Genomic DNA, 26,023 nt, shown 5'->3' with positions numbered 1-26,023 from the left:
GAGACCACTCTGGTCACGCCCTATTTATGTTTCCAAAATATATCTGAATTAGTTAGTATCTCTTGCTTCAAAAGCAAATAATTCCAATGTTGCATTTATAATTGATCCTGTTTTATTCTGTTTAATAAACAATTACTTCCAATTATTACCGATACAAAATCATAGCAGCATGTGTTGTAGTGCTACCTTATATCAATCTTTTTCTTAGCTCATTCACTGCCAAATGGGATTGGACCTATATTACTGACAATGGCACCCCACCACTTGAAAGAAATTTGGACTGAATTAGTTACTATTCTATGGATGAGAATTGCATTTAATAGGTCTGGCAAAAACGTGTTCCCAGACAAAAAGATCAGAGAGCAGAATTCTAACTGTAATTCAGTAACCATAGCAACAGAATAAAATGTATCAGAAACATGTCTCCAATAGCCAAAGATGCAACTGAGAGGGGGAGGAAAAAATACAAAAGTATGTTGCAATTTCCTATGTTTGACTTAATAGGCTTGGAATGCTGATGTTTATAGCTTCTGCAATACTTGTCCCAAGGACAAATACCAAAAGAAAATTCATCTTGGTCAATTGTTTTTCAAACGCTGGCCAGTAATTTGTAGCACTGTTCTAGTTAAACTGGAAATAAAACACGGCATTGAAATGCTGGTTCCTCATTCCAATAGGAAACCTTTTCAACTTTTCAGGCAGTAAAATAATGAAGTTTGCTCTGTACATCTTGTGCTGGTTACAGTAGTATAGTCTGTCTCTTACTCCACAAACTTTGTTGTCTGCAGTGCTGGATGTGTTTGACAGAGCAGCCACACGGCAACAAAAAGATAGAAAACCTATTGATAGCATTCAAGCAGACTTAGAAAATCAACAATAGATTCTACGTGTGACATCTTCTGTTTAAAGATTTTTCTTGGGTGGGGACACAGCAATTGAAAAAGGGAGACTAATTTGGATTTGAATTTCTTTATTAACCCTTTACTGTCACTTTTTAGGATGGATTTGGATGGAAAAATATGGCTTGCTATCTGTGGACTTTTCGGCTTAAGCCCTCAGGGCTCGCCACAGCAAAACCGTACGATTGCCCGTTACATTTTCACCTTTTAAAATAATTTGTATTGGTATTTTATAGCACATTTATTAGACCTGGAATATTAATGTGTTCGGCCTAATGGTGACTTATTTTAACAGTATCGTATTTTTCGCACATTCGTACTAGCCAAATAATACACAACGAAAAGGACAAATACTTCTAGTATCAATTATATTTTGGGGGACAGTTTTTTTAAGTTATCTGACAAACAAACATAATCGACATAGAAGTCACACTTGATAAGGAGTACAAGTCACAGGCCCACCCAAAAGTGCGACTTATAGTCCGGAAAAGATGGTACTTTTGAAAAATGTTGAACGCCAAGCACGTGTGCTTTTGGATTGCCCTGCTGCACATGTCCGCAACTGGAACTTTAGCTTGACAGATTCCATTTTGACAGGCGGTGTGCCTTGTCATATCAATTCAAATAAATCTTTGTCACTGTAAATCCAGTTATTCAGTGCCCCACCATGTATATTCCTCAAGGGAAAAAGAGGTCCACATTTTTTTTATTTTATTCAATCGGCCAATACATTGTGATTATTTGAGGCACAGAGAAGCAGACAATATGTTATTTATAGGAAGCTTCTTGACTATTCAAGGGAAACAATATTGTCCCTTCACTGCAGAGCAGTCAGCATTACGGAATGTTCCACATGCTATGGTTAATATGGCAGTATAGCCTTTTGTCCTTTTTATAGTCTAGATTATAGATACTTTATGAGCCGTAATGGAAGTATTTAAATGGCGGCGAGTAGTTTGGATACATTAAAGTATTGCAAGGGACTGATGAAGAGAGAGAGAGAGAACAGTGATGAGTGACAGATACTAAGAATTCATAGGAAGAAAGAGGAAAGCATGAAAATAATAAGCAGCTACATTGAGAAAGGGTTAGCAGTGGCGTACAGTGTGTATGCACGTCTTCATCAAAGGCTATGCTCGTGATAATAATGTACTAATTCTTATTCTGATCACATGTGGTGCTAAAAGGCCTGACAACCAGTCAGACGCGCACACACACATAATTTAGAAGTGGTGGTCGACTATCGATTTAAGTTTCATCTGATAAATTGACAAAACTTTGAAACAATATAAATGACAACCTGCATTTATTTCACTGACCTCTTGTTAATCCTAGTTTTGGTTTGAATTTGGGTTAATGGAATTCTTGGATTTGTTCCCATGAAACCACTTACCTCTAATTAGAGTACCTCAGAACATTTAGAATAATTTCAGAGACATGGTGGTATATTAAGACACACATGCACACATTAGAGATATACACAGTAACACACCTATTATTAGTAAAACACGTAAACCTTTACTTTTATTTTAAAACTAACTAATAATTTTATGACTTATTATTTAAATAACTACTGTATATTATTTACACTACTCTTCATTTACAGTTAAACAAAACATTAAGCAAAGATAAATTTACACATGCAGTCCATTTAGCAATTTTAACTAATAAGGCCAGATTGTGTAGATGAAATAACAAAAAATACCAGTGTAAAGTAGTAATAGAAAGTTTTATGTAACTGCTTTAGGACAAATTTGATACAAGAGCACAATTGACATAAAGTACAATATAACACCATTGACAGCAGCAGATTTATTGTTACTTCAGATTTCTAAGGAATTGAAGATATCCCTATACAGTGACTGTATGCTTGTATAAAAATACAAATTCTTTTGACTTTTCATTTTCTTTAACCTCCACAATCACTTCATTGAGTCTTGTCATTTGGTATTAATGGCACTTATTTGGGCATCATTGTCTACTTTCTCAATCAACACTTCACAGAACACCCTAAAAGACATTCCAAACCCCGATTTGCCTTTGAATCATCTTTCAAACATACTGTATGATTTTCACATTATTCGGCCAGGTGTGTTCATGTCTTCCGTATGCATGCACGCCTGCTTGCCTTTGATTGACTGGCGGACTGTACTAAAACTTAGTGGGCATCTGGACCACAAGTCATTACTCCTGATGGCTCGGCTAGAGAGTGAGAGATAGACGCTGACGACAGCGGCATAAATCAACTTGTCAACAAGCATCCTTGACTTCAGTGCTGGTGGACAGATGGGCTGTGTGTGCGGCTACAGTGAGCTGTCAGACTTTGTCCTCATCTATGTATTTCTTATTCAAACACATTGCATTGAGCTTAAATGTTGTTTCAGTCACACAACTGTGTAACGTGTTCTTTTTCTTTAGATTGACAGCTTTGTAGGCGCGTGATAAACCACGGTGCCGTTTTAGTTTCGGCCCTTTGTGACTTATTTTGTAGCTGGACGTTTGAGTATTTGTCAATTTCAATAAACGTAGACGATGAAATGTTATTTTCATTTTACCCAGGTGACAAATGTAGTACACAAGGCTTTTTAGGGCCTAACGAAATTGGTAAAAACTGCCGTTGCGATTTTTTCCCCGTTTGTTTACAATAGTGTGCGCTATTAAAAATTGAATATTTTTCACCAGTTGTCCTGAATAGCTCCGTTTGGGAAGACTTTGCGTGACTCACCATAACTATATTGTATCAATATAATGCCTTTTAATCCAGGATTCATGTAACACAACACAAACCAAATGAACTGTCGACCTCTTCTGAGATTTATCACTAGTAATATTCCAAGTATCGCTTTATATTGTAAATTCTCCTGCACCCTGCGGTTCCTCACTGTAATTAATGTTGTCAGATGGGACATTGACACCATTAACACACGCACACCATATATTGTTCTGGGGAAAGTTGTTGTACTTTAGAATTAGCATTGTCAACATGAGACAGTTGTGTGTCAGGAAGTAGCAGGTGGTCGCTTACTGCATCAATTAGACTATTGATGCATTACACAGCCAACAAAGCACTTCATGGAAAAATCCAACTGATAGTCTAACTACTTGGGCTGGCTTTGTCTAGCCATTTCTTTTCTGCAGTGTGTACGTTTTTGAGCTAGAGCTCATCCCAAACATTCGATATTGCAGTGCAAAACAAACCAATGGAAACTGCTTTAGTCATTCAAGGAGGAAATATGTCCACAAAATCCAACTGGAGTCCTTGTCCTATAATGAGTATTAATAATAACAAATTTAGAGAACAAAATACGTAAACTTCATTAAAATAATGTATTTCAAATGGCATAAAAAGTATTTGAATGGATTCAACTCAGCTAGCCTTGGACTACTCACACAGGACAGAAAAAGTATACACATGCATTCAGATGCCAAGTATTGGTGAGATAAAAACTGAGACCAACACAAACATGTCCTTTAACCCCTCTTTCTTTGTTGTATACTCTACTTTGACTGCAAATAGAATTTGGTGGATAAACAGCATCATTGACATGCCCCTTCACATACAGTAAAGTACTCTTTGCCCACATACTGGTTTGATTGTATACATTTTCATGACGTGTTTGTAGGTTGGTGAGTGAATGTTAGCGGGAGATTAGATCCCCTTACTGCACTGCACTCCAACTCCAGATTAACTGTTCTTAATGTGGGTGCTCACTCCATATGTACAAAATTTGCCCATTTTTTTAGCATGTCTTGAGGCTCCCTAGTGACTTTCCATTGTAGACTTATCTAGATTAACTTTTCCTGCGTGCCATTTCAATTCTTTTCTTTTTTCCCCCACCCCTTTTTATTTCACTGCATCTGCACCTCTGCCCACTTTTTTTTCTATCACCAAGATAAATAGCTCTATATGTAAGGTGCCACGCAAACAAATAGTTTCTAATTTGTATGTCTGATGAAAGAAGTTCATGGGCAATCAGGTTCCAATATTACAGCCGCAGCCCCGGGGAGTCACTATCACGACTCACACTCCAGTGCTTCCCTGCTGCTCAATATCTATAATTGCAATTGGCTAAAATTAGAAGAACAAAAATAATCCCCAAGGTTAGCGGAATAATACAAGATGGATCAATGGTTCTTTTGTGTTAGGATGTTTACGTATATAGACATATTTTTCAAGGTGGACTTTGCTTCCCCCTAGCAGATTTCAGAGCATTGCTTCCAAACACTTTGTACTAAATCTAATTTAAAGATCCTTTCAAACTATTTGTCTTTCAAAATTTAGTTTATTTACTGAAACCCTTTTTGCAGTGACTCATAACACAATGATACCTCGGCTTTGCATTACTGGGGTATTTTTAGCATCCAACTTTTGAACTTCTAATGTAATTGTCGCCATAAATTAATTTTTTCACAGCTGTGTTTAAAAGCTTTATTAGAGCCGGAGGGCAGCCGGTAAGCAGCTCACACGTGAGTACAGCACAAGTGAAGTTGGTGTGCCAGTAACCACAGGGCAAAATAGACAAAGGGAAAGGGTACCCTGAGCAACAAATAGATAAAAAAATAGTCCAATTTTATGCATACAGAATTCCACCATCATATATTCAATGTTGTTTTTTTATATGCTTTTGACTTTACCAAAGCAACAATCTGCCAGCACATTTGTTTCATTTTATAAGTAGATTGTCTCTGAAATGGGCTTTGAATTAGAGCCATATTGAGCAGTTGTTGTTCTACTTACAACTAGCACAGGCAATGTTTGCCTGCATGAGATCAGTAAATGGCAAAATTACAGAACTGTCATGTGAAGATTGTCACGATTCTAATGATACAGCAAAATGAGAACATTTCATTCAGTTCAGATTCTCACAGTAGTGCTGTTTACGCTATGTAACAGAAAGGAACAGGGCATCAGTATAAATGCCAATACGATACAGGATCTTCCAGATGGCCTGTCCTTTTTATGGGTTACTGCGATCTGTTTCTGCTGTAATAGGCTTCATAACCACATTCAACTCCTGACTCAAAAATAGCAAACTGTTTTTGACCTTTAGAAACAGTTGACAACCCTCATTTTGTTTGCGTTTGGAAGTATCCGATCAATTAGGCCCCCTTTTCCACCGAGCTGGTGCTCATTCCGGTCTCGTGCTGATGTTAGCATCAGTTCTTTCTGTTTCCACTAACTAAGCACTTGCTCCATGGGCTGGAAACGGGTGCTGAGGAGGCACCAACTCTTTCTTCGGCAACCGAAGGGCCAGTAAAGTACTATGTCAGCGGGCAGGGTTATCGTGATGAGGGAGAGGCTTGGAGCTCGCATGAGCGAGCTGCAATCTATGTGGAGGGGAGAGAGTTGGCTCTCGACTGTACTTGCAGCCTGCATTTTACGTTATTAGTTGCTGTCACGTGAGACATGTTGCAGTTGGTTCTTTTCTACATGCCGCTTTGCCCACAATGACTTGGTATGCGTTGTAACAGAAATAACAATTCAAAAGAAAAAACAATTCCATACTAAATACAATTTCTTTGTAAGTCTCTTACAACTTGCATCATATGATTGGTAACAGTCATCTGTAACAGAGTGAGAAAAAACGCTAGCTACCACAATTGCACATACAACTGTGAAAAGAGTAAGAAACATGGCGACTGTAACTATTAACCTGAAAACCACAAGCTCTTCCTCCTTCCCATCTAATTAGGGCACTGAAAAAAACCTTGGCATCAACCTTACCCCTTCAATGCATCTTAAAGACATAATTTTACAATTACATAAATACATTTCCACATGGCAATCTTTAAAACAGAGGTTTCATTGTTTTCCTTTCTTTTTAATTATCAGTCATTTCCTGAACGAAATAATTTTCCACTTCATATTAGCAACTAAAGTTGCAAAAGTCAGTTTGGATTATTAATGCACAACACTTTTGACAGCCTGCATAATAAATGTGCAGTTCAAGGCCAGTGACAGCATCTGAGGCAATCCATGATTTAGAGCTTTCTCATCACCCCCCTCAATCACTCCTGTCCCAGGCAGATGTAGTGCACACCCTGACGCCCCCTTACAGCTGTGACCCTAAACTGAGACAAACCAACTCACATGCCCACACCGTTTCACCACTCGTTGTGCTGGTGGAGCCATTCTGTTCAATGTCTATAATTAATTAGGCTTTGTGGTCTAAAGTGCATTCTGCCGAATGAATAATTGACAGCATGAGAATTAAAGCAACACTGTCAACAAGCTGTCTGACCAAATAAAACACAATTCTTAGTTGCTCCCTCTTTGTCCTTCACACTGATTTGGAGTGACAATTGCTTACAATATACTTCATCAAATGTGGAGCATTTATATTTGTCTTTGTGCGTGAGCCTGTGCATTCATGTGTTTAAGTTGGAATACATTCATAGGTATTTTGGGTCCTCGAGTCATTTTCTAATCTTTCCTTAATATTTCAGTACACAATGCATCGTCAGTCTTGATGACAAGAGTCAGACATGAAAAAATTGCATCTGTTCACAATTAAGTGGGGGTCCAAATTAGAGTTTTTCAGATTTGATCTGTCTCTGCGCTTGACTGCTTACCATTCAAGTTATATTTTCGAACTTGAGTAATGCGAACAAACCAGTGTGGTGCAATAATGATCTATTTGTGTCTCAAATAGTATGTTATAGGGAGTCCCAACCCGTCTTAACCATTCAATCAAACCATTACATGCCCAGTGACCAACTCGAAGGCTTTTTTTCTAATTGCCCGCCCTGCTCTTAGAGTTTTGACCGACTGATTGGCTCCCAGGTCGCTTAACTAACGAACCACATCACTAGCTGATAGGCTTATTGATGACCCAAAGACTTTTTGGGTGGCTGACTGCCTTCTAGGCTCAGGCAAACACGTGACCTCAAATCGTAAAGCCAATACAGCGACAAGGGCAGGAATCCGTGGATGGATCAATACACACATCCGCTCGCAGGTTTATCAGGCGAATCTCTCCCAAAGTTGTGGAAGTTGAGCTTGTGCAAGCTAAAAGAGAGGAGATAAAGGGAGTTTGAAATTGATGGGTTCGATCCCAGGTGGGTCCTCACTGTGTGGAGTTTGCATGTTCTCCCGGGCTCGCGTGGATTTTCGTAAGTAGAGGTATGCCTATACTAAAACATAAAGGTCTTTTGTTTTTAAGAGTTTAGCGTTCATGGGTGTTACATGAACAATACCAATGAACATGTGAGATGCAATTTTGGGAGCGTTTCCACACATTTTAAACTGTTGTACTGATGTCTTTAAAAGTATGTGGTTATAAAGGCGTGGCTTAACTTGCGTGATATGGGAGTCAGCAAATGAGAGTGAGGAATTTTTTTATGCTCAGGATAACAATAGTTATGTCTGTTGCAGTTTGTGTATTTTGCTAGCGTTTGTTCAGTAAAACCTTTTACTGTGTGCTAGCGGTTCTGTCGATCTTTGGCCACATGTAAAAGCTTTACAATATGTTCTAAAGCAGGGATGGCCAAACCGGTCCTCGAGGGCCGCTGTGGGTGCAGGTTTTTGTTCCAACCGATCCAGCACAGACATTTTGACCAATGAGATTTCTGAAGAAAACAAGAAGCACCTGACTGCAATCCACTGATTGCACTTGTAGGACACCCGATTGGTGAAAAGGTGTCATCTTGATGGGTTGGAATGAAAACCCGCACCCACTGCGGCCCTTTGTGGAATAGTTTGGACACCCCTGTTCTAAAGAATAGTGACAGTCTAAATTAAATTAGCTAACAATGTTTATTTCTCCATGGACCTGCTGTTGAAATAAATCACCCCCTCTTCTAAAAGAGTCGCATTCTTTCCCTTCATGAAAATAATAATAAAGAAATAAATGTGTCTATGTAGCTAACTCAATGGAGCCCAAAAAATCTGCAGCACCTACTGAATCAAGTAAACATTCTCTTAGCTGTATTGAAGTGTGGAGTCTTACAGCCACCATTGGGACGTTGTAAATGGGTCTCTGCCACAGTATTAATAGCTGGATTTACAATGCAGCTCCAAGTACTCAATTCCAATTTAATGCTCTTTTCCCCATTTTTTTTTCCTTTTTATTTTTTTTCCGAGTTTAATTCAAACATATAATTCAAGTGACGCATATCCAAGAGGACTGCTGTTATAATAATGGAACGTCTCAAACAAGGTCACAAATTCCCAAATCGTGAGTAACTCAACAAGACCTAACACTAGTTACAAAAGACCAAAATAATAATGGAAATGCTTGTTGGCTTTTCCTGTTTATGCTTCAGTTTGTGATATGGACCGACAGGGATTATTTTTCATATTTTGTGTATTGATGCTCGTGTAATCAGACGAGATCACTCCCCTTGGCTTGTTCTTTTCTTTCCCCATTCATTTCTCCATGTCCTATCAAATGGTGACAAGGATTGAGCCATTTCATAAATCATCTTTGGTCACTTTTTCATTTCTTTAAGTACCAGTCTTTCTTCCATTGATCCCTTCCACCTCCCTCTTTTTATCTCGTCCTGCTCTTGCTCATCTTCCTTTCCCTCACTATCAATAATCGTTAAAATATACAATGGCTTTATACCCCTATGAATCTAATCATTTATATGACTGCATAAACCTCTTTGCAATTCTGCTCCTCTCGCTGCTTTTGCATTACACTGCCAATACACTTTTCAAATATTCTTATTTATTGTATGTGCAATTTTTCAACACTAACCTGCTGCCTTTGCACAAGTGTTAATGAACAATACATCTCTGAGTAATAGTTAATCACATTGCTGGAATCACGCTGCCCTTCAAATGGTGAATATTGCAGACAAAGGAAGGTCAGTACAGTTTAAAGAGAGACCATTTGAAGATCCTAAATTAGCATCCGGCCCAGACAAGCGTTAGGTTATTACTCAGGAGTTGAATTCGAGTGGAATTACATTTGAAGATCAAATCACATATTCTCTTCTAATTGTAGCTTAAATCTGAGTCAACAGCAGTGGCAAAAACTGGGTCTTAATTTAGATTTTTATTCTCTGTCAGTGTTTGCATGGAAAAAAAAAAAGCTGGGGCATGTTTGTGGTCATGGTCGATAACAATGCTCCTGGTTCCTCTGTCTGGCAGTATTTCTGGTACAGTTGGTGGGATTGGGGATTTTGGTCAGCTCTCGTATGATGACTCATGCAATTAAAATAAATAAATAAATAAATAAATAGGCTCCACTCAGACAATGTGTTCACTTTCCATGATTTAAATACTTAAGGTCTTTTATTACAGTTCTCCTTCTCATACACAATCTTCTTTAAATCATACACAATCTTTTTTAAATAGTTTTCAACCAAATCAGCCCATTTTTGGTAATTGATCCAAAGTTAAAACTGTAATTGTTCTTCCATTAAAACTATCTTTTGGGTTACTAAAATTAGGGACTGAAGGTGCATTAACAACATTTTATTTTTCAAATTAGCGATTCAGTACCAGGAATAGCGGCACAGTTGCTATTTTATGTGGTCATCCACTGCAACCTATTATATTGTATTTTTTTGTCTGTAGTTACAGGTGACCTTTTCTCTTCAAAAACGTGACAAGGATGTGTCAAAACTTTTGCACTTGAACTTTGTGACTTTTATCACACAGCACTGGCAAAAACAAATCAATTTATTAATTTTTTTCTTGTCTAACTCCCTTTTCTTTCACAATGCAAAATTTGTCTTGATTTTACAAGTAACATTTTAATTTTAAAACTTCACTTCTTTTGGCACATTTTTTTTGTAATGGGATTATTTAAAACCTAACCATGACCTTTTATTGTCAGTTTGATGGATGGCTAGGTGATCAATAGGCATTTGGAGCTAAGCAATTGTAACTTAAACACAACATTAGGGTGGGGTTCGAACATCAACACTTTTTAATAATAAATTACAACAACAAATTAAGCTAATTTGACGATTAAGCATATTTAGAACACCACAAAAAGAGGCCTGTTAAATAAATGCAGTCATTATTTGAGTGATCTGATCAGGTTCAAAATAGGCAGGATTTTAATGCTGGATACAGAACAGCTCTGACTGTGCATGGCCGTGTTGACTTTCAAATGCAGCTTCCCATTCCTACATTCAGGGTCATGTTGCCATTCCAAATGACATAATTAATTTGAACATGTAGGTGGAAAATAAATGGACTCCTACAGCACAGCTGCTATTAGTGATATGAGTAATGGCAAGACACAATAAATCTCTAAATATTGTCATGTGTATGATACACGTGATGAATTCGTAACAAACACGTAACTAGTGCAAATAATTACCAATAGGTTTGTATGACTGCGAATGGCTGGCCACCAATTCAGTGTGTCTCCCGCCTGGTACCTGAAGTCAGCTGGGTTAGGCTCCAGCACCCCCTGCGACCACTGAATGGAGGTTCGTACGACTACTATCGTTTTTAAGCTTATTAGCTCTTTTTTCATACAAATGAATTCTAAAAACAACACTCGTATGAGAAGTACAGAAAATAACTCTGCCAACTTCTAGTTATGCTTTGGAACATTAAGGCTGACTCCTACTGAAAGTGCACACACACACACACACACACACACACACACACACACACACACACACACACACACACACACAAAGCCCACCTCCATTCAACTATCCATTTTCTGTATCGCTGGAGCATATCCCAGGTGGACAAAACCCTGGACCCTGATTAAAAAAAAAAGAAAAAAAAAAGAAACTAGACTGCCTCACACACTATAAAATAGTGATATACCCTCGCACTGATATAAATATAGTTTGTATGACTCCTCCGGGCATTGCTGCTAATGCACACAAAACAAAGCTTGCTTGCAAAGCAGTTCTCAAAGATAAGCCCATTCCAGCGACGTCACATGCAGGGATTTTACAGCGACCTATTATAATGCAAAACAACAGCTGACCTTTTAAACTAAATAATGGAATAATCAGAAAATTACCTTTATCTTACGCTTAGAAATTTATTTAATCAAACCAGAATGCCACATTGTTCCATGCTATATAACAACCACCTTTGTATTCTGTGTCTTTACAAGTCTTCACAAAAGTGTTTCTATTCTGGTGAACTGATGCAGCAAAAAGGCAGATGCTCAATGGATTTGTCTGTAGCTTTACGACCTCTTTTTTTCAGCCCTATTGTTCTTCTGCTGATAAATTGAAAAATAATTTGCCTACAATTGCCAAGATCTAAAGTATGTCATGGATCTGGTACTTGTAATTGCCCTATTTTTTGTCTTCAAAAATCCTCCTATTCCATCCGATTTAATCTGCTGTAACAAAATTTAGTATTATATTATTATTAGATTAGATTAATTATTATTATTTTCCCTCTGACCTTGTGCAATGTTCACCTGTTTCACTTGTTTGTTTTCCATCTTAGTTTATCCCCGCCTCCTATTTTCCATATCCTTGGAAATTAATTTATAGTGCATGTAAGTGTATTTTAGTGCCATGTGTACGTGTCTGTTTGTGTGTTTTATCAACCAAAGCACAACCTGCAAGCTCATGTGAAACATCAACATCCCTACTGATGAATAGGAAATCACACTGCAGCATATAGAGGATCAGAGCCCTGAGGGGCAGTATATAAGAAGCAAAGAGCACCTCCCTTTTATTCTCTCTCAAACTCTCCACACAATTTCATTTCAGTTCATCCTTGCATCTTTGTTGTCTTTCGTGTTAATCTCTCTGGATTAAGAGTCACTTTTAATTTCTTGAAATATCTTTCTTTTGATCTTCCCTGCTCTCCACCTTTTTTGCATACTGAGGATACTTTTAGTTATTTTGAGAACATTGCATGCAGTCACTTTCATTTAATCAAAATTTCCAACCCCAAAAAATCTTTAATTTGACCTAATATATGCCTCATAGTTCCGGAGTCGAGGGTTCGATCCCAGGTGGGTCCTCCCGTGCGGAGTGCTCTCCCTGGACTTGCGTGGATTTTCTCTGGGTTCTCCGGGTTCCTCCCGTATTCCAAAAACATGCAAGGTAGGCCGGTTGAACACTCTAAATTGTCCCAAGGTATGAGTGTGAGCGTGATTGGTTGCCTGTCTCCTTGTGCCCTGTGATTGTCTGACCACCAATTCTGGATGTCCCCACCTGGTACTTGAAGACAGCTGGGATAGGTGCTAGCACCCCCCAGACTCTTGTGAGGATAAGCGGTTCAGAAAATGACTGAATGAAGAATTTGGCCTGTTATAAAGTAAGTCAATGTCCAAAATCTGGGGCACCAGCATTATGTCTGCTGACAGAGATCTAAAAAAAATCTTAAATCTCAAGCCTTAAATCTAACAAAGTCAACACGCCATTACTGTAACAAAACTTGCAAAATTTGTGAAAAACAACATGTCAACATTTATACTTACAAGGTACTTACATACATCTAGACTTTATAATTAGACTCAATGCATAAATAAAACAATCTTTATCATTGAAATGATAATAAATGCTCCATCATAAATTTTACTGATTATCACTATTGTCAATTTAATAATATACGTATTATGAAATGCACTGTGTTCATCTTTTCAGCGGTGATATATCTTAAATCAATGAGGCGGAATGGCCACTAGATGTTAGGATACCTACAAACCATTGGTGTGATAAATCAACACACAAAACAAACATACGGTGCAAAAATAAAAGCCTATAGCCTATAGTCCATCTAATTTATTCCTGCAAGTGTTGGTGTTTTCACTGAGGGCCAAGACACAGACACACAGTACTTAACCAAATCGCCCAGTAGAGCATTTCAGTCTGGCTCATCGTTTGTCTCCAACTCCCAAAATCCACTGAGACCAATAAGCTCCACACAGGCTGAGTAAAATAGTAGACCTCCACAAGGATACAGAGATCCTCTTTGCTGTACTGCTAAATCAGCTTTGGCTCCAGTCAAAGTCTGGCTGGAAAAGACATGGCACTGTTGCAGGTGTAACTGATTAGGTAAATACCAGAATTGACAGAACCCAATTAATTCACTGGAGAAAGGACACTAAATAATTTACTGCGTGATTATTTCCAGTCCTGTCTAGCCTCTTTCTTTCCCGGGCTTGCAATTCATTCTCTCATAAAACCTTGTGCGTTACCTTTCAATTTAGACTGGTATATTCCCCAAACCAAGGCATCCATTTTACAAAAGAAGCAAATCTTGCCACATCTTGGCAAACACATATTCTGAAATAATGACTGATTTGCAAAATGTAGAAGATGTCTGTCTAATTAAACACACAACTCATATACCCCAAATAATCTAGACTCATTCTGTTGCATTAATGGTGTAAACCAGATGCTGTGGTTTAATATTGGAAGAGCATTTTGATTGTTCTGCCTTTGAATTGAGGGGAAAAGAAATCTAAAATACTAACCATTGGTATATTTTGTTTTTTACAATATGACATATTGGTGTTGTTCATTCTCCAGACAAACTATAGAACTCTACCGCTGCCGCTGCCGCTGTCATTTCTTGTTTAGCAAACAACACTAACACACTACAATATCTCATTTGAAGAACTGCAGCATCCATGAGACATAAATGCAAAAATCTATTCGTTATTACATTTCAAGCCACATCATTATTTGGTTTGGGATCTGTCTTGCTCAAGTCAAATTTAATGCAATTTATTTTTGTCCCCATTGAGATTTGATCATATTAACATGACTATCAGTTAGGTCCAAATAAAATCAGGTTTGGAGCAACTATTCTGCGTAAGATGATGATTGCAGATCTGCAATTTGGAGTCTAACAAGCGGTGGAGACTGAACATACATTAAAAATGTTATAAATGTATTAATGTAAGGGTAGTGTTTGTAACATTGCCTTAGAACATTAACACACAACTCTATGTAATGAACAGAAATTATCCAAATAAAAGGCAGTAGTGCTGCACCACAATATTGTTTGTAACTCATAAATTAAACCAATCAGTTGAACAGAAAGCATGGCTCGGAGGCAATAATTTAATAGCAGCATAGTATTCCTTAAAATAGGCTAAAACAGACCAGTTCTGGCCGTAACACCCGTGGAGGACTTTGTTGATCAATGTATGCTTGCAAAGGTTGGAATGCAGGGATATAAATGAAAAATGACAATGAACTAAACATGTTTCCGCGTGCCAACGTGTACCTTGTCACCGTTTCAGACCCCACTGAAAATTCACATTCTACTCCTGGCATTGCTTTTCCTCCCAACAATATTTCATGAAGTTAATTACTAGCCATATGAAAGGACTGAACAAATTAGGGTCACTTTTGCATTCACAAGTTCAACATAAAATGTTCTTTGGGTAAACGGTAAACAAGGTTTCCATGTCAATGTCTTAGTTTTTGGAACATATCAAATCCATCACTGATCAGATCAACGAATCAAGACATTGAAACCTATCACAGGCATAACATTTAAAGTATCGTCCAATGTGGTTGAGCAGATTGTTTAGGAGTGGACACAATCCCACTTATATCCTATCCTATCTGTTGTTATCCCTCTTTCATTTCTATTTTATTTTGGAAGCTGTGCTTGTTTAACTGCTTCTATATATTTTTCTTAGACTCAAGGAACATAATATTAACACCTGACTTACGTCTGTGTCTGGCGATGCAAGTAACCGAGCGTGATGTATTGCGTGATTAAACTTCAAAAAATCAATCCCAATAACAAATAAATTTTTGAAGTGAAGAAAACCCACTGAAGGGGCCTTTAAAGCAATGGAAAGGCCAGCACGGCACGTAAGACAATAAAAATAAATAGCCTTTTTTTGTTTTGATGTTCATATTCAGAGAAATAGCTGAAAATATATATTGTGTTGTGATAAAAAAAAAAAAAAACAATACTGTTGGATGAAATTGATTAAACTGTCAGTGAGAAATAACTTTATTGAGGAGAAGATTAGAGACAGAGAAAACGACATGAAGCAGAAAATGATTAAACTCATAGGCTTCTGAATGGGTTTCTGTATGTGTGTGTCAGCAAATTCATTGAGTCAGTACTACTGACCAGTATGTACTGCAGTTTATACAACATAACGACAAATACACTCGCTTACCTGTGTAGGCAGACTCATAAAATCAAATTACTCTATATAAAAATACTACTATACTATACTTACTATGCTTCCACCTGACATATGCTCTACACATTGCTGACTAAGTAAATTTCATTTTAACTGAACCTTGACCGGAGACTTTTCTTTCTTTCTGTTTTTGGTGGAGCATATTCATGGAATAGCCTGTCTTTGTGTTTCCGTCTCAGCTCTCTTTCACATTTGCAGGTTGACTTTTCAAGAACGCAACTAATGTTGTTTTTCTGTTTAGATCACCCCAAGTTAAATATTGAGCATGCTGTTGCTTTTTCCTTTTTCTCGCAAATGCACTTCAAGCCAGTGAAGCATCAGTGACTTTCATTGGCACATCTTTTCCACTTTGATGGTTTTGTGTATGTGTGTGTTTCCTCTTCACTGAATCAGAACACCGCTGCTCTGTCGAGAAATCCTAAAGCCGAGAGGTTTTTTGACAGGATCCACTGCAGGAGACTCAGAAGTGAAAACTTTACTTATATACTTGATGGAACGATAATGATAGTTTTGTTATACAAGCGATGCCATCGTGATGAATGATAGATCATCTGTCGTGAGTTACGTTATCAGTTTTAAACTTTGAAGGTAGTTGAATTAGAGCTTTTTCAGCAGCATTGCCAGAGCATGACCTACAACAGTGTCCATCTTTCTATGTTATTGTTGTTGTTGTCCAATGACAATTGTGTGACACATTTCTGGACAATCTACAGTCTAGTCTTTTTAAGAAATCAAATTTCCCTGTCAAAACAATTTAAAATACTACCAAGTCATTATAGGCCTCCCACCACTACCAAAACTCAGTCACAATTCCCACATTTTATATGCAATTACATAAATAAATACATAAACATGCTTTTATTCTCTGTATTTGTACCAGTATAGTTGCTTAAACTAGATCCCAGTAACTCAAAAAGGTAGGGCAGGAAATATTTCAAAACTCCATCTCAAACCATTTAACAACACAAAATAAATCTCCACTCTTTGTGAAGTAATGTGGAGGGGCAGCCTCTTGCACAGTTTGCAGGTATGAAAGCCTATTTTACACACAAGTCTTGCAAATCAGCCACATTGGTACCGTAGAAAGTCCTGCCTAAAGCCACCACAGAAGGCGTAATCGTTAGTGGCGTAGAGGTTATGTTCACAGCCGTCTAGGCAGCCTGTAACATTCACACAGGTCTACTCAGCTTTGACTCGAGAATGATTTGAATCCCTGTTAGGTGTTTATGCTTCTTTCACAGAAGGGTGACCCAGAAAAATGCTGGATAAAATTTACTTTGAAAATCCTCAGTTAAAGGCATTTTAGAGAATGCTCAGTCTCCACTCGATTGTAATCTGGATCTCACAACTGTTATCAACATCCTGTTATCAAAGTTAATTGAACTTTTAATAAGCGTATACTGTGTTAAGATCACAGATGTCGCACATTTTTCATATATTTAGGTATGCGTACAGTATTCATTCATTTACTCAGGCGCATATCATCATAAAGGTCATGGAGCCTATCCCAGCGAACTTTAGGCAGTAGGCCACTGAATTGGTTCCCAGCCAATCGCAGGACACAACAAAAATAATGACCATTCAGCTCACACTCATACCTAAGGAAAATTTGTAGTGTTAATTTAGTGGGAGTAAATTAGCTCCTGATTTAATCAAGATGTACATCCCTTCTTTTTCATTGTGATACCATGTTTGTGGGGCACTTTGGGGGGAAGGGGGGCATACAGGAACATCATTAATACATCAGTTGCCAACAGACAGAAGCCAAATTATCTGCCAACCTTCTCTGGCAAACTGGATTGGATATCAATGGTAGCAAATGAGTGAAACACAACTGTGATTAAGTTTTCTGTAAAACATGTTGCTTATTCAATCAGGCTATTTTAATAACAGCCAGGATTATTGCCATGCCTTTGTTTCTCTGGTCAGGATGTGTGACACTGACAGACTCCACACACATGTTGATGTGATATCTTAAATCATGGCTCAACTCACCCCGCTTTTACCTCAAAGGAAACCTGAGTGAAAGTTGAAAAAATCTACAGAAGAATATTTCACATCTATTTCCACTCTCAATCCTTATGTTAACACCCCACAACTGAAGTCTGACTTTGCTGCCTTACTGGGAGCTTTAAATACATTTGCTCTGGCCTCCCTCAGTGTAGGTGTTGAAATAGGATGACGCACACTTCACCGTTTTAGGTCAGTCATGTAGGTTATTGTAACCGTGTGACCCCTTAAACGACTAAACTGCACACCTGATGGAAGTCCTGCACTCCAGCTTCGCAATCGCACCATAAGACCACCCACAATGTTCCACTATCACTGCAGCTCCCAGACCAACAACCAAACAAGCAAACTGTTTTTCTGAAACTGGTGAAGCACATACATTATTAGATTTATGGAGTTATTGTCTGAGGGCAATCGAGAAACAATTATTTCATTGTTGGAAAAACACATCCATCACAGTTCCCCAGAAATGTAGAAATATTTTGTGGCATTTCATGTTATTTTTACTGTTAAGCAGCAGGGTTATGACAGTGAAGGCCTTTGTTCCCCTTCAAATCATTGTTTTTATTCAAGTTGAGGTTTGTTTGCACGTTGTTTTTGATCACTCGAACACATTCCCATTTATCATTCGCAATATAAAGCATTGAAATTGCAGTTTAGTGGCGGAATGATTACAGAGTTGTGCCTTCTCCCTTAAAATGTAAGAAGGAAGAAAAATAAAGCTTGTGTTTTCTGCTACTCGCACAGACACATAGAGATGCAAATTTGGGTATCACGCAATCAGATGCAATTCTCTCCCGCACCCATCCCGGCTTCATACTTAATTGCTTCTTTGATCATGTTTTTTTCTCTCTCAGACACACACAGTGGCAAAGGCACTTGGTCACGGCACCCATCTCACCTATCACTGCTTTTGTTGGTCCAAGCTGCTGCTTTATTTTTGCCAATAGTCATTTGGAGTTATTCTTAACCTTACTCTTCCTTTGAGCATGTGGGAAATGAAATGTCTAATTTCTTCCTCTGTTGGTTGCACAGTCACCAGTGCCTTTGTATACATTTTCTCTCCAAATAATTTTTCATCACTCAAATGGCGAAAAGCTAAATACAGTATTTTGCATGTATTAGTTTGGAGGGAAAGGTGGAATTCCAAATGAGTAAACTTGGATTCCCATTTCTACAACATAAATAAGGACACTGCAGCATCTATGCCATGTCCACATTTAACAGCGCTTGTTTTTCCCAAATGGAAAAAAAAAGTCTACGTCCACACCACCTTGTTTATGGGAAAAAGTTTAAACCACGCTCAACCGCAAAAGTGGTTTCATGCATGCATATTTTACAATATATATATATATATATATATATATATATATATATATATATATATGTATATATATATGTATATATATATGTATGTATATATATATATATATATATATATATATATATATATATATGTATATATATATGTATGTGTATATATATATATATATATATATATATATATATATATATATATATATATATATATATGTATATATATGTATGTGTATATATATATATATATATATATATATATATATATATATATATATATATATATATATATATATATATATATATATATATAATTTTTTACCGGACACCCTTTATTATTATTTTGCCAATTTAGCACCAGCCAGTGTCTGCAAGGCTTCATTCTACAAGTAACTACTGCCCTATTTACTTTCACTTGTTTAATTTTAAGACAGACGAGAGTACAAGTGCTGGCAATGGCGAAAAAAAACAGACAGACAGACTGACAAAACGGGTTTTGTTCTTTTTCTCCATGTGGTATAAATACAGCATGTGAATGAGTGGATTGAAAACAAGCTAACACTCTTGCAGCCTAACGCAGGCTACAACGCACCAAATAATGAGAACAGAAGTGAGAAATACGATATGACATAACCGTTAAAATAAGAACAGTAAAGAAGCGAGGTTCAGATGAGATGGCATTTAGGGGGTGGCATAGTCGTGTTAATCCTGTGATAATTGGAGAAAAAAAGAGAGCCATGTGGTAATAAGATGAGTAGAGAATGGAGGTAGATGATGTATGTGTGAGGAGGAGAAAGAGGTGCATCGATACTGGTAATCCTGGCAATAGAATGAGAGGGATGGGCATACATTTTAAGAATGGAAGGATAGAGAGCAACGATTGAGCTTTGCAGTGAGACAAACCCACTGTGGCAGAGATGCACAGCTTGTGAGATAATGAAAACAGAGGAGGGGGTAATGCTTGGGAAAGAGCTTGTTATGAGAAGAAATGAAAAAAGATGTCAAACATTTTCATAAATGTCATTGGTTTGTTGCTGTCAATAGTTGTGCACATCTTAATTTAGATGCATATTACTTGAGGCATGGTATGCTGTGCAATGAGAGGGTGTGGTGATGCAATTTGATTTATAAGGCAAGGACCTATTGGTCAGGTTCTACTCCAGTGCACTTTCTCCCTGCTCGTTGAGAGTTCACAAGCTTGTAGATTGCCTTGACCACCACCATTAATGAGTTAGTGACTTTCTGCTGGATTATGATTACAATTTTTTTCCCTTTACAAGGAATCCGGCGATATACATCTGTACTCTGTAAGAGATAAAAGACATCATATTAAATAGGCCATAGGAAAAAAAAACAAAGCCCATGAGATATGAATCAAAGGCAACATGATTTAGTGTGGCGTCTTAATGAAGACTGACACAGTGGGACTGTGTGCCTATGTTAGGATTGTGTGCTTCTGTTTGGATTCATGTATCCCAGTTGCAAAATCAAATATCAATTCACGTTGCCACATGTTGACATATGTACAAGTACTCGTAATGAGTGACACATTTTCAAGGGGATGTTTTCGTGCATCTAACATTATCAGATACGTTGGAGTAAACATCGGAAAGTACTATTTTGTTTACGATTGTTTTTTTAAATAATCGTGGCATGATACCTGACATGAATAAATGCTATGAACAAATGGTAAATCTCATCCAGCAAACTCTCACTTTTGGTGCAGAGTTGACATTGTTTTAAGTGCATATGGCTAGGGTTTTGGAATTGGCTTAAGACATTTAAAAATATCTGTCATAATCATTCATTCATATTCATGACAGGTGTTATGTCATAATTATGCGAGTCACCCTGTTAAAATGGATTGGATGTCTATCACAGTCATTGCAAGGCAATGCTTTAAGCATGACTCAGTTTTATTTTTATACATTTGAATGACTATGCAAATGACACGTGTACCGAAAAGGAAAGCTACTTATTCCACCAGTATTCTAAAATGCAATTAAATGACCTTTGGCTCTACCCGGCCGGCTCCTCTCCTTTCTTCATCCAAATGCCGCTCCTCACCTTCCTCTCACATACACTGAAAATATACATTTCTCTTATTTGCACTGACCATATAGTTTCCTGCCACTAAACAGTCAGTTATTAGAGAGGCTTCACTGTGCAGAACATTTATAAGCGTGAAAAAACAGTTGGGCTGAACTCACAAAGGGAAAACAGTATTTTATTCTGGTTCTCTGGGAATGTTGCTTCAATATGTCATGTAATGTGACACAAATATCTGCTAAGTCCTTCTCATCCCATCTGTTCAAAGTTGGGATCTGGCAACAGAAAAGTGTATGGACAGAAGAGGGAGACAACTGGAGTTGCAATGAAAGCCATGCATAATAAAGAACAAATGGGAGAGGTGATGTCAGGAGCGCCCCGTTTTGTCCCTCTGGCCTGCCGTAGAAGGAGAGCAGCTGGACTCAATCTGTTGATGACTTCCTGAGTTAGTATTTAAACACCAATTAGTTATATTATCATTGTCGGATCGTTCCTGCAAGCTCCTGCACAATTCCTGAATGTCCCTGGAAGTCACTGCGTGGATTCAGTAGCCATGCAGCCACGCTACGTTTCTCCTCAATACCTCTCGTTCTCCTGTTTCCAGTTTGGTATCACTTTCGTTTTCACAAGTCCTCGTTGTGTTGTAAGATCCCTTCTGAGTTGTTAAAGATGTTGCTTTGAAGCTAATTCCTCGTCAGATCCTACTTCCCCGCGCATGGGTCCGAATCCATTCCCGATCGTGCCACGACGACGCGGCGCGATCGTAACAGGTGAATTGAAAGACGGCAGAGAGCAATATAAAATAAATCTGAACAAACTTTGTTAAATGTCTCTGTGTAGATGTATACATTTCATGCATGCATTTTGTTGATTTTCTTGCTGCCATTCTATATTTAAATATTGTTTGCTTGGTTTGTGCAAAGGGAAACATCTGTTCCATCTGCAAAGTCTTGCTTGAGAAGATGATCAGGAAATGAAAGATGAACATGAGCAAAGAAAAGTGAAAAATTATACCACACACCATGAAATCTCATTGGTTTGTTATTTGTTTTCTTGACATTTGCATGGGTTATCAATGTTCATTTATAGATGTTTACGCCTTTGCGGCAAGAGTTGCAACCTGGGCCTGAACACTGCCTTCTCTGGGAAATTGCATAATTCAGTTTTTGCCAATTGCCTTTGTACTCTACCATCTTTGCCATTTAACCAGCGGGCCGGAATTTCCAGTCAAAAACACATCTGGATATGCACAACTTTGTATCATACTTTATAACTAACTGCCTGCTAAATTGTATCTTCAGAATTATATTAAATCACACGAGGTTGAAATAATCCCATAGATTTGAATTTGGTTAATGCTAACGAATAAAACTAAACCGTATAAATCGGCTAACTAATAGCACCAGCGCCAAAATGTAATGTCCCTTTTGGCAAAGGATATTTGAGAGCAAATAGTCCACCTGCAGACAGAGCATATAACAATACTCAGAGGCATATATTCTTTATCCTCTGAATTATATCCCCAAAAACTTATATTACTTTGACTTGCTGATTACATTTACTCTTAAATGTACAGTTTGTGTTACACTTCATACTAGGAGTAGCATAATGTCTGGAGAATGAATTCAAAACATGTGGCAAAGGTTATTTATTTCTGTAAATTGCAAGAAATGTCTCTATTTTGTTTGTGCTGAATGTCATACTCTTAAGTGCTGTTTTTCTGACAGATTCAGCATGTCGATTTATTTGAAAGATACATTGTGTTATGAGCGCAGTCTCTGAATCAATTATATCTGTATTATACAAGGTGCTACTGTGTTGGCTGTATCCAGTTATTACCAAGTGAAACTTGAGTAACTTGTTCTTTATATTTCCTTAACACTTGAACTTATCTTCCATTGTATGCATGTGAACTCTGCAACGAATTTAAACACATTTGAAGGCCGAAAGCTTAAAACCATCCAAATTTGTTCATGTGTGTGCCTTGTCTTTTATCTTCCAGCTGATTCATGTGGTGGTGTGATTCAAGGCCTCAACGGAACGATAGAATCGCCTGGTTTCCCCCACGGCTATCCCAACTACGCCAACTGTACATGGCTGATAATAACAGGGGAGAGAAACAGAATCCAGCTCACCTTCGTAACGCTCGCACTCGAAGAAGACTTTGATATGGTCTCTGTATATGATGGACAACCTTCGCCTGGGAACTTAAAAATGAGGTTAGATCTTTTTAATTTAATGATCAACATCGTTGTTAACACTGTAACTAAGTTATTAGATGTCACTTCATGCACACCAATATTCTAAATGGAGCAAAATTAACAGACTTTAATACCTTGTCTTCATGAACTCATTGGCTGCTTTTGAGGACACTAGACGGTCAATCCATTTTGATTGGGAGAGTCAGACAGAAAATTATCCCTGCCAGCCCTCCCTGTTGAAATTAGACATAGGTATGTCAGTGGCATTGAAAGATTCACTTTTATAGCAAGGACCCCCAATTTAAAATGACTCAGGTGTGACATTTGCATTTTATAAATATGAGTGCTTTTTAGTCTAAGCATATCATTGAATACATTTACTAACTGGGTCATTATGTATTAAATCACCCAAAATAATTGAAAAATTTGACCAAAAGTGCTCTGATGTTGGGGAAAATCTGCAGAAAGGATTATTTTAACTGTAAAAGCTCATATTCAAAATGAATGAATGTTTCCATCAAATTAGGAGACAAGCCAGTTACAAGCATCATTTCTGTGAAGTTTTATCAAAATTGGGAATAATTGGGTTAACTTGGGTTGAGACAAGTGATGTGGAAGGATACAATTTTCCTCTCTTTTGAATGATGACACCCTTATCCTGCCAAATATGATAACATTGGAGAGCTCCACACACCTTTTGTCAAAAATATTTCATTAGCAATCAATCTATAATGAACAAGATTTTAATGTGGTGATTAATGACAATAACAGAAAGGAAGGTAATCTGAAATGTTTCAAGTTTTGAATTTAATTGAATTAAATGCTTTTTTGTCATTATACAAGTACAATGAGATTTAAAGTATCACCATAAAGTGCATACATATAAGTAGTCATAAAAGGATTTGTATACATTAAAAATGAAGCATACTAAAAAAGTGACTAAAGTGGTTAACTGCATGTGAGGTAGCTATGGTGTTTGAGTGCAAAAATCAAAGTGCAAGATAAGAATTACAGTGCTGAGACTGAAGTGAAAGTCTGAGAACATTACTTATTGATATGCATTTGGCGGTGTTATGACATTTTATAGTGCATTGACTTTACTTAATTGAGTCTGGATTAGGTCCTCAGAGTAAAACTCGAGTTTAGTATGGTGATGGCGCTTGGGAAGAAACTGTCTGAGTCTTTTTGTTTTGGCTGGTATAGTCCTGTAGCGCCTGCCAGAGGGCAGCAGTTTGAAGAGGTGGGAGCCGGGATGTGAATTGTCTTTTGTGATGCTCTTTGCTCTTCTTAGGCACCAGGAGTTTTAGATGCTCTTTTGAGCTGTGTTGATCACCCTCTACAGGTCGGTGTTGAGTAGCTCCTTCCTGAGTACTAAGTAATCAACCCGTAGAGCTATGTTGCATTTATAGTCAAATGGTTGTGCATTTAACTTTCCGCTACACATAGTATAAACAAGACACACAGGCATCAATGTTTTCAACATTTTCTTGATCATCTCAAGCATATTAGTAAGCTTTGCTAAATTGGCAGCATTGCTATTTGGTGATGTGTTGCAATGGAGGAAGGACCGTTATAACATCGTTCAGAGTTGGCTCGCTCTGGGGAGCTTATTCATCACAGAGTTTGTGTGTAGGAGGAATGAGCTGGGAAGGCTCTACTGTAAAAGTACTGTTTCAGCTTGGTGTTGCAGTTTTGGATAACAGAGTTATTTTTGGTTAAAACGTTATATCCAACAGCTTTATTATGTCTCTGAGTGAGAAGAATACCTATTTAGTGGTTTGCCGAGAGGAGGACAAAAGGAATGCTGACTTTACTTACAGGGGATCTTGAAAATACAACATCACCCCCCCACCCCCCGCCCCACACACATACACACACACGCACACTTCCATAGTGTTGCAGCTGCTTGGTGATTCAGATGTCGATTATGGTGCAGTCATGCTTCTCTCTCCTGATACTGCAATTAATATAATGAAATAAGAAAAAAAAACACAATCAGAACAATTATGTTTATTTTTTCTTTTCTGTGGGCGGCACGCTGGTAGTGGTTTGTACGTCTGCCTCACAGTTCTGATATTGAGGTTTCAATCCCTGGTGGCTTCTGACTTCCTTGAGTGGAGTTTGCATGTTCTCCAAGTGCCTGCGTAGGATTTCTCTGGGAACTCTGGCTTCTTCCCACATCCCCAAAACCTGCATGGCATTGACTAGAGCTTTTCTATGAGTACTCCTGTTAGTTCTTTACTATCTAGATCATTGCAGCAATTTTGCCTCTTTAACATATGGACAATGAGTGCCTGCCAACGTGACTGGCCGATTGATGGATGAATCAGATATTACCTGTCAATGGGAGCCTGATGCCATTGAAATACAACATGTCAGTCACAGTAAACCAAAGTGGTAGTGGAAACATACTATGGCTAATTACAGGAATTACATTTGCGGGAACCACTGCAATTAGTTAAATCTATGATATAAA

The 26,023-nt window shown here is 37.8% G+C and overlaps 1 protein-coding gene across 4 annotated transcripts in view; it reads left to right on the top strand.

Annotated features, from left to right (window-relative positions):
* LOC144070630 (CUB and sushi domain-containing protein 1-like) overlaps positions 1 to 26,023 on the top strand; it is a 332,478-nt gene that overhangs the window by 79,297 nt on the left and 227,158 nt on the right. For 2 of the 4 annotated variants that reach the window (XM_077594993.1, XM_077594992.1), the window contains exon 4: positions 23,349 to 23,565. In XM_077594993.1, coding sequence (XP_077451119.1) covers positions 23,349 to 23,565 — 217 coding nt within the window. Of the gene's footprint in view, positions 1 to 21,767; positions 22,117 to 22,269; positions 22,383 to 23,348; positions 23,566 to 26,023 lie in introns of those variants that run through there. The other 2 variants (XM_077594995.1, XM_077594994.1) reach the window with 2 other exon arrangements.

This window comes from Stigmatopora argus, chromosome 2 (assembly GCF_051989625.1).
Source record: "Stigmatopora argus isolate UIUO_Sarg chromosome 2, RoL_Sarg_1.0, whole genome shotgun sequence".
In the NCBI taxonomy this organism is placed as follows: Eukaryota; Metazoa; Chordata; class Actinopteri; order Syngnathiformes; family Syngnathidae; genus Stigmatopora; species Stigmatopora argus.
This window is presented reverse-complemented; position numbering and strand designations above follow the sequence as displayed.